At 38.7% G+C, this 16,311-nt stretch overlaps 1 protein-coding gene across 5 annotated transcripts in view; it reads right to left on the bottom strand.

Annotated features, from left to right (window-relative positions):
• Positions 1–16,311, bottom strand: part of LOC126354077 (pseudouridylate synthase TRUB1-like) — a 117,634-nt gene that overhangs the window by 57,954 nt on the left and 43,369 nt on the right. For 4 of the 5 annotated variants that reach the window (XM_050003457.1, XM_050003456.1, XM_050003455.1 and 1 more), the window contains one exon: positions 5,895–6,180. In XM_050003457.1, the coding sequence (XP_049859414.1) occupies positions 5,999–6,180 (182 nt within the window). In that variant the 3' untranslated portion in view covers positions 5,895–5,998. Of the gene's footprint in view, positions 1–5,894; positions 6,181–16,311 lie in introns of those variants that run through there. The other variant, XR_007565263.1, reaches the window with a different exon arrangement.

Below are 16,311 nucleotides of genomic sequence, written 5' to 3'. Positions count from 1 at the left end.
TTTAAAACAGGGGCGATAAGGGAACAAGTTTGAAGACAGAGGCTATGGCCTAATGAAACATGTTCATAGGCACTGGAGAGAGGTGCTGTTTTATTTGTTACAGGTAATGGTGAATTGAGTAGCACCTGTATAATCAGATGAACTTAGTAGCTTTTTAACCCCCAACATAAAACAAGGGGTGGTATAAGTTGGATGCCTTTATCTCTGTGTAAGCCTATCTGTGACATCTTAGCTCCGAAACAATTGGACCAATCTGAACACAGCTTTCTTTCTTTCTTTATCTGTTTTAATTTGAAGGCTGGTTTAATTGAGATATATGATTAAAATCTGCTCTACCGTTTGAAGGACATCAGCTCTAAAAGGTAAATATCAGTATGTTGCCTAACATGTAAGAGGTACATCATTTGAAGTAACACTAAAGTGTCGGTCTCATAATAACCTACATTTCCACCGAATGCGCATGGAAACACATACAGTAGTAGCCAGGATAGCAATGGAACCCAACTGGTGTATCAAAACTAAACATATTGAAGTATTACGTCCATTTTATTGGAGTTGCAATGATGGCAGCCCATCGCTGATCTTGCAGGAAGAATTGATTTGTTTCACCAGTTTCAAGTTATTCACTACAGAAATTCCCTTCTACACACAAAATGATAAGTCATTTTACAAACTCAAAATAAAAGATTTTACAGAACAATACTGAATTGTTATAACTGGAAATAGAAAATTACCCAATCTACAGCAAAAATGTACAAAATATTATGAAACATTTATCACAAATGTTAGTTTAAATATCAGTTTATTTTGTTTAATATGCACTACAGAATGGAATATCTCCTTAATAAACCTGTAGGCATGTCTTTTTATTCCTCAGCAACGTACTAGATCAAGTCCGTAACATGTACCATATCATAAACACAGTTCTTGTCAGCTGCTTTCACTTCTTCTGCTGAAATTTAGCTTCCCTTGGATGTATTGTTGTTATGAACAATCAAAATATCATTTACCCTATCAGAATCTATACAGCTCCTTTTCCGAGACACTAGCATCCCTGCCTTGCAAAAATTCCTTTTTGAAGCACTACTTGCAGGTATACAGAGGACCTCTTTGCTGAGTTTTGAGTTTAGGAAGTGTACCAGCATTTGTCTTCCAATATGAAAAGCTTGGTCAGCTTATTGTGCAGACTCTCCATGTTTGTATATTTCTCGAGTTCATTTCTTGATTTTAAGATAGATGATTGCCAGTTTTGGGATTTTCTTGTGGAGAAGACATTAAATCTTAATTCACTCTTGTCATATATGTTGTTTAACATTTGCCAGACATCTTGATAAAATTTTTCTCTGTTCTCTTTAGGTTGTACTAGCAATTCCTTGAAAGATGGTTGCAGGAAGGTACTGAAGATCATGAAGCTCAGTTAAAACTTTCTCTTTCTAAAACAGTGTTGCCCTTTCCTTTAGTCTCCTCATATTCACACTGTCTATTTAAGTTCAGCAATGACATAACACTTTAAGAATCCATGCCACAACAAATGGTAGCAATGACTCCTTTCACATTCCAAATTGTCCATGGCTTTCTTGAAAAACTGCAGAAACTCCCCCTTTCCATAGTTACCTCTAATAAGAATTTATCACCTTGTATTTTTTAGATCCATGCATAATGATCTCTATTTGGTCTTTATGCAAATTAGTCTAGTGTTATATACACACTGTTGTACCTACTTCCAATGTCCTGGCCCAATGTTTCCTCTAATCTACTGACTAAGCCAGACCAACTCGTATGCCCTACCAATTTATGAACAGCTAGGATGGATTCATATATACCAGGAATTTCATCGGTTAAAAATACTTTGTTGAAAGTGTGCTGCATTGCTCTATTGATATAGTGCCACACATGGGAGATGTTTATGTGCTTCTACAGCTTTCTTAATGTCAGCCTCCTGATCCATAACAAAAGTAGCCTTTGCTAGTTCTGGGACAGTGACAAGACAGTTCTGCCATCTGTTCATACACTGCTGTAATATTTTTGCTAGTTTTCATCACGTGGGGGAACCTTATAGTTAGCAGAATATAATTTTTCCCCCCTCTCCATGTGTCCATTGGCTCATTGATGCAGGATGACATAACAATTCTTACCGGTAGCTATCAATTGAGAGGTCACATCATTGCACATTCGTGTTTAGATATTCCTCTTTCACTTCAGGTATAAGCTCACTCCTGATCTGCTCAGCCATATATTCGATGTGTCTTGCTACAGTCCTGGAAGAAGGCAGAACTTCTTGGGCAGTGACCTGTCCATATTTTGCTCCTATATTTATGAGTTTTTGAGCTAAGGTAATGAATTCTCCAGTTATCATATTAAAAGGGAGGAGAACACTTGCACACATGAAAACATATTTGTCTCTAATTGCCAGTTTATCAACACTCAAAGATACAACATTTAATAAGTGTTAGCCTTAACATGTGCCACAATCTTCATTTTGGCACTGAAAAGATGAGTGTCCTTTTCCACAACTACACGAAAACACCATAATAAATAAGATTAATGTACTCATATATTTAATGAAAACAATTTCAATATAATTAGCTTTTGGTCCAAAAGCAATAATGCTCAAAAATAATAAAATGAAGAAATCAATCAACTAATACAATATTATAATGTCCATAATTTGTAAGGTATATTTTATAGGTGTATAGTAGTCATAGAACTGCTCACCTTAAATTTTACCCAACTACAACCAGTTTCTCTTACTCCCAGACTATTCAGTAGAATGTACAGTCCAACAGCTAGTTTACTGAAAAAAGTTTCTTTCGTGATTGCCTATAATGTAAGCATTCCCGCTTATAGACGTAGCTTCACTATTGCTTATGTTCAAGTAAATACTCTGAACATCTGGAAACTAGCGCAACAACAACTAATAAAAGCTGCTACCTGATGTAAAAGCAGGAATATCAGCTACCTTGGGAACTTGCCATTTTGTGCCAATTCAACAGTTGTCAACACCAACTCACTTAAGCGATGTTACGTCAGCCATCCCCACTCAACACGTCTGAGCTGGTGGTAAAGAGCCACAGCTATGGCAAGAAGCGAATGGGACTGACAGACATTTTGACTAGCTCTACTTGCCTTCCTGTGATCTTAGAAATGACTTTACAATCCCATGATGCAACTTGATGGTCACATACACAAATCCTTGCCACAAGTGAAGGAGAAATACTTGACAGATCAGTGGAAGTAGCATGAGGCAGAAAATGAAACCTACAGAGCATCAGTTACTCATCTTGAAGCTGAGTTAAAAAAAAACCTCTTATCCATAATGAAATACAGTACAAAAAAGTCTGCCTACTTTCAAATTTGATGAGGCATACGGAAAAACACAAACTTGCAGATTTCACTGTCAGAAATAGACTCGTAAACTTAACAAGATGATTATTGAATTTTCAAATGTGTGTAAGCATGTGAAAACTATACAATGACTGACAAGATACTGCATACGTAGAAGCTGAGAAGGAAATGAAATGACATTTGTAAATGCAGAAAGGTTATAGGTTATATAATCAAGTGAAACACGTTTTTAGGATGTTGCCGTTCCTTCTGGCAAAATTTAAAGACAGGTTTCATTCAGAAGGATGTCATACTATTGGCGACCCAAAGGTAATAAGAATTATTCTATCAAACATTTTGTATATGACCATAAAGTCTTTCATGATGGATTGGTTGTATTAAATGTGATTGGTACGCACATCCCATATAATACCTCATAATGGAAAGAAATATGCTTCAAGTAATATTTCACTGTTGGTGCCAATGTAACCTCTGGATGCAGTGGGCACATCTGCAGTCAAATCTGTGAAATCCTTTACTTCCTTGACAGTCAGTTGTTTTTGTGACACAGACAATGATAACATTGTTAAACTTCCAAATTTTCTTGAAGAATTAATGCAACAAGTGCACTGAGAAGATTTCACACAGAGTTTTGTTTGTTGTAAAATTGCAGCTTGTTCAGAACAGTATCCTTTGACCCTAATATGTGTGTACCAATGTTTTATCTCTATAGGAAACAGTTTTTTGTAAGTCATTTGTAATTATGCTGCATGGTTCATCCAGATATATTGTTTTCTGTGCTCAAAAATTATTTTCTTTGAGGTCCCTTTTCATTATAAAGAACAAGAACTTACTGGTGTACAAATCTGGTGAATAACGTGGGTGCAGAGCCATTTCCATTGCCATTTTCATTTTGTTTTTGCCTCAACACAGCCTGACACATCGTGCTGTGTTTCTGAGAGCTTTGTCACAGTGGAAGATTAAACCTTTTGGCCACTACAGTCCTGCATGCCTTTTCTCTAACAGCTCTTGCAATTATTGTAGCACTTGAAGATGATTAACTGTGTTACCTTTGGGAACAAATTTTTAGTGGACTATCTTCTCTATGTTGGAAAAAAAAAATGTTTTCATACTGTTTTTCATTCGATTTGCTTTCTTCAGCCATGCTGTTAAAACAGTTTTATATCGGCTCAGTTGTTGCTTGGTTTCTCGGTCATACCCATAACACCATATTTTGTCACCTTTAATGATTTCTGATAAAAATTTGGAATCAGTTTGTGACTTCTTTAAATTCCTGACTCTCACAGTACAGATGGCTCTCTATTCATTGGAAAGTACATGAGGAACATATTTTGAAGCCACATGTTTACTCTAGGCCTTAAAACAAAATGCACAGATGCTTTGTGAAACCTGTGATATCCCATCTGCCAACATGAAAGGAATTGTTGTTACTTTTTGGTTCCCTTTTTGTAGAGCTGCTGTATCCTCTCCTGAGGTAAGTTGGCCCACAACTGTCATAAATGATCCTCCGTATCTGGATACAGATGTAGGGCCATAGTTAATATCTAAGCTGGTCTCACATTCTACTGAGGGCAGATGATGACGGGATCTTGTTGGGGAATGGGCTACCTGAATATCATGTACACAGTTCATAGATAGGGCAAGCATTGTCCATTTGAAAGTTGATGGACATAGAAATTACCATGAGGTGTAGCACATAAGGGGATAGGATGCCTGTGTCATCATTAGGAGAACATACCGCCATATATACAGATGGTGGTCCTCCAAAGTATTCATGAAAATAGTTCAGTTCCATTAGTCATAATTTCATCCTTCTCAAGTAAAACACTATTCCAAATGTTGCCATCTGTTTGTGATGTTATTAGAAGCCTACATCCAGGGTAGTGATTCTGTTTTTAGGCCACTGAGTCACTTTTCCAAGTATAGGCTAATATTAACATGTCTCTAACCAATGGCACAGTATGTTGTGAAATAATGTCAGTTCTGGTGCATATGTGCAATGAGCTTTGGGTGGTCACTCTGCTGACTGAAATCTTCACATGTGCGATTAGTCTTACATTTCTAGTGATTCTGACATCAGACTCCTGTCACATTTGCATGGAGATCTGCCATGTGTAGAATCTTTCAAAATCCATTAAGTTTTGGTAACGTTATGCCAAATGAGCATGTGGCATTCTCCAGACTTCTTCACAAAATGCATCCCTTTATATATCATGTCATTTTAATAATGACAGATGATTGAAACTCTAATAATTAACATATCCATCACCAGTATTTACATGTACAAAATCACATAGATAGTTAACAATTCCTTTCAGGTGTTTTACTTTTTGTCAGTATATTCTGTGACCACGTGTTTATCTTGTACTTTCTCACCATCTGTTTATATGCATAATTTTTTCACCATAGTGGTTCTGTTTCTGTGTTATAAATCAAAGATTTTTACTTCTGTTATCACTAATGTTTTTTGCAAGAGCTTATTCATATACTTACCGTTTGTAATTAAATTGAAGATTCCATTGGATTTTCTGTTAATACTGATGGAAATATAAGATAAAATTATTTTTATTTACAGTGTCAGTGGAACTCTCTTCCTTCACACCTTGGAGTTATGTCCTCTCCCTTACATCAAAGCATTTTATGAATTTCTCTCTTAACTGGCCATTGCTCCATTTTTTAAATTCTGTAAGAATTCTGCATACTTCTCAGATGCTTGTTGAATAGCACACACGATATCTTCTATAGTCCACTTCTCAGGTTCAAGCATGTCATCCTCCGTAAATGGTCCATGCTGTATTCTCCGTAATTCAGTTACATATGCGTAGCTCTTCAGGGCTGAAATTAACAAGTGGAAATGTGCTTAAGTCATCTGAACAGAAGAAGACACAATAGTATAAGATGAGCTTGTAGAGTCAGTCCAAGATAAAAGTAGCCCTGGTTTGCGACCAATAAATAAGATATTTTAGTTACCAGCTTGCTTGGTTGAGTGGTAGGGTGTGATTGTCACAGCTGCAGTTGTTACTGTTGATGCTTATAAGTGTGTGTGTGTGTGTGTGTGTGTGTGTGTGTGTATGTGTGTGTGTGTGTGTGTGTGTGTGTGTGTGCGGGGGGGGGGGGGGGGGGGGGGGGGGGGGTGTTTCCTAAATTCATCTCTTGCATCAAGGCCAATGAATGATAATCTCATAACAATTGCCACAGCCACTTACTTTATGAGTAACGAAACTTGTTTCCACCTTTATGGCCTTGGAAACAGCCAATTGATTTCTACTGGTTCACCAAAAATTCCCACATTGTGACTCAAATAAAAAGGAGTTTGAGTGTGTGGGTTCTGGTAGCTCAATTATCTGCTTGATCATCTTTAAAACCCCTATCAATATAGATGTATATCTTCAAATTTTCATAAACTTGTACTCTCAGTTAAAGGAATACAGAATGCAGTTCAGCTTTTTTCCAGAAAAATGGAGCTACGTGCCACACATCTCCTCAATTGCTGTCTCTTATTCATAAGAAGAATGCACAGTAAGCAGACGTTTGTGGATATCTTGTTCGCTACGCTTGTCTGTCTGTGACCTTTATCTATGGTAGGTGTGGCAAAGTGTGGCTTATAAGGCATTCCCCTCCAGCAAGTGCTTTTCCCTCCAACTTGCATGGTGACATCATGGGCAGATGACAGCATACAATCAGCTGTTATCAGCAGTTGAGAGGGCAGTGTTTCTTTGACTGTTTCCTCAAAGCATAGGCTCTCATGCCTTCACTCACTGTTGAACAGGCATTGCTTGCTGTCAACAGCTTATTCGGAGTTACTCTCTACAATATTATGCTCTCACTCACGTTGTTAATTTGGTTCTTACTACAGCTATTATTCTAGTTATCATTGTGGTAATATTTCAGTTATGGTTCTTGAGAATGTTCAAAAGAAAAATACTGAAAACCATGTTTTCAATGAGGACGATTAAGTGTCTTTCAATGAAGCCCAAATGTTTAATATTTAAAAAATGATTATGTCAAAACAAAGGTAGTAATCTCAGTGAAACTTCTCTTTGCCCCATGAAATGCTACTCTCGTGAAAATGATGCGGTCTAGTGAACAAGTTAAAAATGGAAATACAAAAGTTACCTGTGCCATTAACTCTTAGAAAAGGTGTGTAACTGCAAACCAGCAAAAATTCTTCAGTGGAAGCATACTTTTGAACGGATGTGTAAACAGATATCGCAAAAGCATTTGGTTGCAACACTGTCACTGAACATTTAAAGACAGCTGCTTTCTAGTATAACACAGTAAAAAGTCAAATTCTTGATAAGGACCATAGCTTAAAAAAAGAACACAATTTTGGTTGTAAACTGTTGGTCGAGGGCACTTATAGGACAGATCTCATTCACATTTTAATATTTGCTTCCATAAAAATTTATCGCGTTAAAAATTCTCTTTCATGTTTGCTAACAGCCACGGCTAAATTTTCTTCGGGTGCTCTTACAAGAAATATCATACGTATTCGACCGTGAAGACATCCATCTTATTCACAATGGATTAAAGAAAACTAATATTATGTGATAAGCCAACTGAAAACTATGCTTAATTTTTTTTCTGTCAGGCTTGATGCTCCAGGACAGCTGCCTATGTGCAATAGCAGCATACAGATTTATAGAAATTACTCGTAATAATACTGGCTAAAAAGGAATTGGAAAATATTACAAGATACCGTTTTGTACTTACTGAGATTATTCTTTTTAATACTTTTAGCATTAAATGACTATTAAAATAGCATATCATTTTTATCATTAATGGCATCACTACAACAATGAGCCTATACAAAAGGGCCAGGGCAACATTTAATTATTACGTAACTGAATCATGGGCAGGAAAGGTACTCACTACCGACGAAAACACAATTTTTATAAGCAGTAGTTTCATATAAATTCAAAATATTACTAGTATTACTACAGATAATTGTATTAGTTACAGGCCATGAACAATGAGTTTCCATCAGCTATAACATCAGAACCAAGAAGACAATGAAACAACAAAGGTTCATTCCTTTTTTTTAACTAAATGACAAAGATACTACAAATTACTATTCTGAGAGTGCATATAGTGCTTCCATTGCTGAGTATTAACAATTTAATTTATACTCTTTTTTTCTGGAGGCTATGCTGTAAACTGATGACCCTTTCCGTGGTGAAAGAATTACTTGCTTTAGTTCTGTTACTCAGAGTAACAAGTTTGGTAATTTTTAATGCCTTTACAAAGGAAGTATTGGTGGGGAAAAGTGTTAAAATGGTGTGTGTCATGAAATGTGTTACAAAAATTATGAATATAATAAACTGAGGAAATTGATCACACTATTTCATCATAAATGAGCGCAATTTTTGATACAAAAACACACAGAATATGGACTTACACTTCCTTATTCCAAAATTCATTGTCTGAGTACAGGAAACATGTTTATCGGAATGAGAATTTCACTCTGCAGCGGAGTGTGCGCTGATATGAAACTTCCTGGCAGATTAAAACTGTGTGCCCGACCGAGACTCGAACTCGGGACCTTTGCCTTTCGCGGGCAAGTGCTCTACCAACTGAGCTACCGAAGCACGACTCACGTCCGGTACTCACAGCTTTACTTCTGCCAGTTGGTAGAGCACTTGCCCGCGAAAGGCAAAGGTCCCGAGTTCGAGTCTCGGTCGGGCACACAGTTTTAATCTGCCAGGAAGTTTCAAACATGTTTATCTCATTTTTCTTTTCTTGTACATAGAAATTTACCAGTTTTTAAACAGAGTAACAATATCACGAGGCTGAAAGCTACTCACCATATACCAGAGATGCTGAGTTGCAGAGAAGCACAACAAAAAGACTTTCACACTTAAAGCTTTCAGCCAATGGCCTTCATCAACAATAGACGCACGCACGCACGCACACACGCACGTGCAGACACACACACACACACACACACACACACACACACACACACACACACACACACACGTGTATGAGTTGTGGTTTGCGTAAACGGGTGTGTGTCTATTGTTGACGAAGGCTATTGGCTGAAAGCTTTAAGTGTGAAAGTGTTTCTGTTGTGCCTATCTGTGATTCAGCATCTCCGCTATATGGATTCATTTTTTAATCAGCATAATAATTTCTGACAGATTTTAAAAATCATGTAAATAATCTGAATTTACATTTGTGTATAGGGAGTACATAGGGCTCATGATCCAGAACAATTAATATCTGCAATTGGTGTAGTTATGGCTGTGATGAAGCATAACAGCTCTTCATGAGGGGAGCTGGTGGGGTGAAAATGAGCCATGTTTCACCAGGCCTTATATATGGAGATATTTACAGGGAAATATGTATGAAAGCAAACCCTCAAATGGCAAATCAACTCAAGGAAAAGATACACCAGAGTACTGAGACAATCAGTATTAGAGTTCTGTATAAAATTAGTCCGAAGGTAATTTCACAAACACAAAAATGCGTAGAAATGCAGTTTTAGCTTTTTTGACATATGTTTTAAAAGTTATCTGAAATACTTGTGTCTTTCAATGACTGAATATGCATGTATGGGACCAATTTTATCTTGAACTCACTATGGTTTTTAGCAATCTGCGTGTCTTTGGCTCTATTTACTGGTAACAAAGAGTACATAATGGTGTAGTTACTGTTGCTTTTCTCTCTTTCTGATCTCAGACTATAAAAGACGTAATTGGAATAGGAGATTAAAACTGCCTGCAAATACTGCTCATCACCTTACTTGGTATGTTTGGGGTATACATGGTGCATTGCAGTTCACAGAGGAGCCACACAGAATCATTTGGGAAATATCAACACTGACCATGCCTGCCATTGACGTGCCAATCGGTCTCTTACTGCTATCTTTGAACCACAGCTGTATGAAATTCACAAGATTCTCCAAATCCATACCTGTACTTATTTGTGGTCCAGCATATCTCCTGCATCCGACAAGACTTGTCCCAAATCTTTAAAATCATGCTTTCACTCAACTATCTTAACTCTATTAATTTAAAAATTGAGGACAAGGTTGTGAATTTACAATACAGGACTTACACTCACACTTTACGTCTATCATGTATCCCTTATCATACCCTTATACACTAATTAAAACCTTAGAACTAACTGTTTCCCCGACCAATATCAGTCAATCATTCTACTTGAAATTGGTGAGTCGGCACGTCCACAACATGTGCTCTCTTGCATCTTTCCCAGAAGTAGAGAACACAAAAGGTTGCTAGAAACACACCACAATGGTCAATGCACTCACCCTGTTCTTCCCAGAAATGATGTACATGCTGCCACACATGTACCTTCGAATTTTCCCATTGCTGGGACTCTATTAATCAGTCTAAGGACTGCAAATGCTCTGGGTTGAATGTGTCATTTAAATATATTAAATTTTGAATAGGTGATACCATCAGAGATCTTTCTGGCCAATGTCATAACAGTTGGACCTGTAAGCATAGCTGGAAGACAAAATCCATCCCGACTACCTCACAAGTTATGCCATTAATGATCATACCGCTTTTCCCAAAACTCGAGTTTTTTTTTTTTTTTTTTTAACTCTACTGGTCTGCCTTCTTAGCAGCAATTGAACCATACATTTTCCAGTGTGAATACGAAGTATAACAATGTGTACCCACCCTCTGAAAGTATGTTCAGACTGGCTGAAGCTCCTTCCCACAACTCATTCCATTTACTTTCCCCAAAAACAAACTCTCCTCATGAGTCCACTTATCAGTCCATACTTGGTCACTCGGATCGATCACAACCTTCCCCTTTACACACAATTCACAAAAAAAGCAATATCATTAATAATAACATGAAAAACTAACAACTCCAGAGAAAAAAACAACAAATATCCCAATGGCAATAAAAATACACACTCCCTGATACTCTACACACACACACACACACACACACACACACACACACACACACACACACACACAATTACGCAACTTACTTACACGACCTTTACCTATAAGGCACATCATGCATCTTAAGATGCTCACCAATTCCAAGTTCATTCTTTTACCCTTTATAACTTTCCTCTCCTGGTTGGTTGCTGACATGGTATCCTCTCTACCAATTCTTTAAATGGTTTTATGCAACTGGTGTGTATAATGCACATTCTTGTGGGGAACTGTGTCTTCATGTTGACCAGTGTGGTCATTTCCATGACTCGTATGGTCCCTAGTATTTTGTTAAATTTTTTTTCATTTTTCCTCTTTGATGTATGGGGACTAGTGACCATTACCCACTGCCCCACATGGTATTAGAGCAATTTACCAATGCATTTCTTCAGTTGTTTGTGGCATTCTAGTGGCTTCGTGTTCACCTTTTGCACATTCCTCCAAACTTCTCTAATTCTTCTGGCAAACTTTCTCACTGACTCACCATATGCACCTACTTTAGGAATCAAAACATCAAAGGGAGATGACATTTTCCTGCCATACACCACCTCAAATGGCAACGAGCCCATTGCAGTATGAACCTTCGAATTATAGGCACGTTGTACATAAGGTAAATAGGCATCCCAGTCATTGTGCCTGGAACCTATGTAATAGCTCAACATCTTTGCAGTTGTCTTGTGTAAGCATTCTATTCTTCCATTGGTCTGCAGATGAAATTGACTTGTCAGTAACTTTCATATACACAACATGCAGCATAAAATTCATAGCCTTGGTCCATAATTATGGTCGCAGGCATCCTAAACTTTAATATCCAGTTGTTTACTAATGCCTGAGCTACAGAACTTGCCCATTGGTCCTGCACTGGCACAATTGCCAAAAATCAAGAAAAATGATCTATGGTCATGAGAATGTACCTGTTTCCTGCAGGTGTTTTATTAAATGGTCCGAGGACATGCTATCCTAACACAGAAAATGGATGGGATGCCTCTGGTAATCTTTGCAATGGCACTTTTGTGCATAATGTCGGCCACCTGCACGCATGGCACACAGTCCTTATTATACTGCTCCACGTCACACTTCCTGTTCCCCCTCCAAAATTGTTCTACTTTCACATCCGTCCATTGCACATTGCCCACTGTGACCTGACATCATATGGTCATGAGCTTGCTGCAAAGCTTCCTTCTGAAAACCCTCTGAAACCACCACAAATGGTTCACACCTCATCATTCTACACAACAAACCCTCTTGCATAATAAATTGGGGCTGTGACTTAACTGCCTGGCACTCCTTACAAATCTGCTTTTCCATACGATCTCCCTGGCTTATGGATTACCTCTTACTCTAATTCACATTTCTTAAGTGTCCATCGAGTTAATATATGAGATGGACCTTTCAAACAAAGCAACCATTTCAACAAGACATGGTCTATCATGACCTTAAACTTCCTACCACACAGATAGCTCCAAAAATATGTATACCATATATTACTTCCAACATCTCTTTCCCATTGTTGAACAGTTATGCTCTGTCTTGTTTAACTGCTTTGAAGCATAAGCCACCGTATGTTCCTGACCATCTACCATCTGTCCCAAAACACAACAGACAGCCTCATTTGAAGCATCACATGAAAGAATACACTCTTTCTTAAAAATCTGGAAAAATCAATATTGGGTCTGAAACTAATATTTCTTTCAATTTTTCAAATGCCTCCTGACATTCCTGCAACCACTGTAATTTTGTCTCCTTCTTCATTAGTTTGTTCAAGGCTCCAGCTATTTTTGCAAACTTCTTCACTAACCATCTGTAATAATTGCAGAGGCCAATGAAGGACTGTACCTGCTTAGTTGTTTGTGCTATCGGATAATTTTGAACTGTGTCTCTAAGATGAGAATCAGTCTGTACGCCACATTCACTACTCACATGCCCCAGATTTACCTGACATTGCGCAAAATGGCACCTATCCCCACTTAATGTCAAATGTTCCAATCATATTCTACTAAAGACACACTCCAAACACCTCACATGATCTGGTGAATTCTTTTAATACACAATTATGTCACTGAGATAGATTAAACAAATTTTTGGATTTAATCCCCTCAGTACCCTACATAACAATCTCTGAAAAGTTGTTGGTATGTTCTTTAGCCCAAATGGCATGCGTTTGTAAAGAAAATGTCCTGCTGGGATGCTAAACGCTGCTTTCGGCCTATTTCAGGTGCCACCTCCATTTGATGATCAGCTCCTTAGGTCCATAGTTGTAAAGACACTAATCCAGATTATCCAAAGTTTCCGTGGTGTTTGGAATTGGATAAGGATCCGAAATGATTTGCGCATTTATATACCTTCAGTCACAGCAAAATCTGTATTTCCGTGTCCCATCCACAGATTTCTTTGACATGATGACAATATTTGCACTCACGGGACTATCATTTGGTTCCATGATCCCATCCTGTAGTTATTCAATAAATTCTTCTATCAGTGCTTGCAACTGTTTTGCTATATAGTCTTCTTACAAACTTGTGTGCTATCCTTTGTCAGTGTACAGGCTCGATCTATTGAAGTCCCCAGACTTCCGGAGCGGCTATTATTCCACCCCTTGAAGGTTATCCACATGAACTGGAGTCATCTGTCCCCCATTAATGTCATTCACTTCTGCTGAAGTCCTGTGGATAAAACAATGCAAACTACCCAACTCTTCATTGCTTAAGAAGGGTTCAACCACATATAATGTTTCCCTCGCAAATCAGTATCCACTAAAACCTACACTATCTTCCCCGTACCTGCTGGTATTTTATCCTGTTGATCAGTCTTTATTGAAAACATATGCAGTTTTGCTGGTCTTACCCCCATGATAGGTGAACCCTGTGACATTGACTCAATTACAACTGTTTCCTCCATTTGAAACAAAATCTCCCCGAGTTTCACTGTGCATTGCAAGAGATCAATCTTAGCAAGATGTTTGTCAAGAATGTCTAGCCCGAGAATAACAGAATAACCTTCGCCTATGGATGGCAACATTTCCATGAGTTCGTTGAACTTAGTTTCCCTGACCAATAGCTCCAGTGCCATCTTCAGGCCCAATACACCTCTATACAAATAAACAAACTTGTCGTATAGCACCATAAATCACTGGATATCGTGAATTCCAATCTTCATATGAAGACGAGACAGCAACTCAGTGAGTTGTCTTTTTGTATTGCATTCTGGGTCTGTACATATCTCTTTGCATTAAGCATACGGATTCTATCTGAGAACAATTCGACAGGTTAGTTGCGCTGCATTGACAACGTACTTAATTTCTCCCAAAAAGATCTCACGCTGTTCTGCTTTTGGTAATACTGGCACAATCCAGTGGCCCACTCCTGGAATGTTAAGTGCTTTACTCAATGTGCCCTAATAGACAACAAATGCTTTGATGTCCTCGCCAAACACATTTTAGAAACATATAGGGTTACATCATCTGACTGCCCATGTATTTCTGCAGCATCTCCAACATCCTGTTGCCTTGCCCGAGAAGGGATTAATCAGTTCGACCACTGTTGGGTCACACAGAACAGAAGGCACTCTCAATCCAGACTTACTCTTCCATGACTCTGATTGGAACTCTCTTTACAAGCCTCTAACTCATGACTAAGTTCAAAATTTCTCTGTTCCATGCCCTTCCAAACTGCACTTGCTGAGTTAAAGTAGCAACTGCGCCTTAGGTAGTAGCATGTGTTTTCACCATTTTGCATATTCTACTTCCACCTTAATTCAACTGTCTTTTTGAAAACAAAAAACAAACTCCCATTTAACTCTACAAAGAAAATTTAAACACAAATTAATTCCTCCAGCGAATCACCAGCCATCTACACTCAGTACAACTACTAGACAGATGGCCAGTATGCCTACATACAGAACAGCTGCTGCAGCTCTGGTACATGGCAGCTCATGCCCAGTCAAATTACAAAATGAACACCTCACTGCCACTAAACTATCACATTCACTATTACCTCTAAACAAAGATAATTCCATAGGTTCCTGTGGTCTCAAAAAAATAACTCTATAAACATCTTGTACCCCAGCTCACGCAACAACTCTGACAGGGAGAGCAAACAACATAAATAAATCACTGCATCATATTGTGCTGAAATGGTGACACCAAACTTACATAAAGCGACACTGAATCGCTCAGCATTCACCAAAACCAACTCTTTCACCAAAATGTAGTGTTGGACATTGACAAACACTTTCCAACATAATGTATTGTGTTGGAAAGCAAAACAACCACTTTCTGAAACTACATTGTTAAAATCCCACAGGCTTAGGGGTTGTAATATGTCTGAATGACCGAGAGGTAGAGTCTGGGAGAGAGGGGCAACTCATGTCAAATCATGCAGCAAAACACCAACAAGTGTGTCATTGACTTTATTGCATCGAAGGTACAAAGCCAGCCTTTTGCCGATTCTGGTAAAGGTGCTGTGTGGCATGCCTGCATGGGTCAGCATCAATGCCAACCTTGGGATCTGCAGCATCAGCGTCCGGTCACCCAGACTTGCAGAAGTAGCACTCCTACTCTTGCCACGGCTATGAGGCCTCAGCACATGTTCGCGACGTGGTTGACTACTCTGTCAACCGCAACTCGTGGACCCCATGTAGAGCACTGTTCTTGTAGTGAGCATCAGCAGCACTGGCCATCTGCCCAGGGCAGCTCGGTCAATGGCCACAAATGGCTCTGCACCCGCGAGTTCACGCCCTGGCCCCACCTGTGCAGATGGCAGCTTGCAGTCCAACAGACAATGTCACCCAGAGAGCATAGGCCACACCTCTGACACAGTTCTTCTAGAGGGGACAAGTGCACAGTGCTTTTTAATAATTACAACATCGGCTTTCCTCAGCCCAGATTGGCCCCAATACACAGATAACTAGACATTGTTGTAACTGCAATATATGGATTCCTCACAACACCTCAGTGCCCTGCACTGGCCTGGTTACTTTGACACTTGTATACAGTGCTGGTCGGGCCTTTTCCCCAGCAAGTGGTGTCATAACCTCACCTCACAGA

This window comes from Schistocerca gregaria, chromosome 3, assembly GCF_023897955.1.
Source record: "Schistocerca gregaria isolate iqSchGreg1 chromosome 3, iqSchGreg1.2, whole genome shotgun sequence".
Lineage (NCBI taxonomy): Eukaryota > Metazoa > Arthropoda > Insecta > Orthoptera > Acrididae > Schistocerca > Schistocerca gregaria.
The sequence above is the reverse complement of the archived record's forward strand: the minus strand, read 5'-3'. Positions and strand labels throughout refer to the sequence as shown.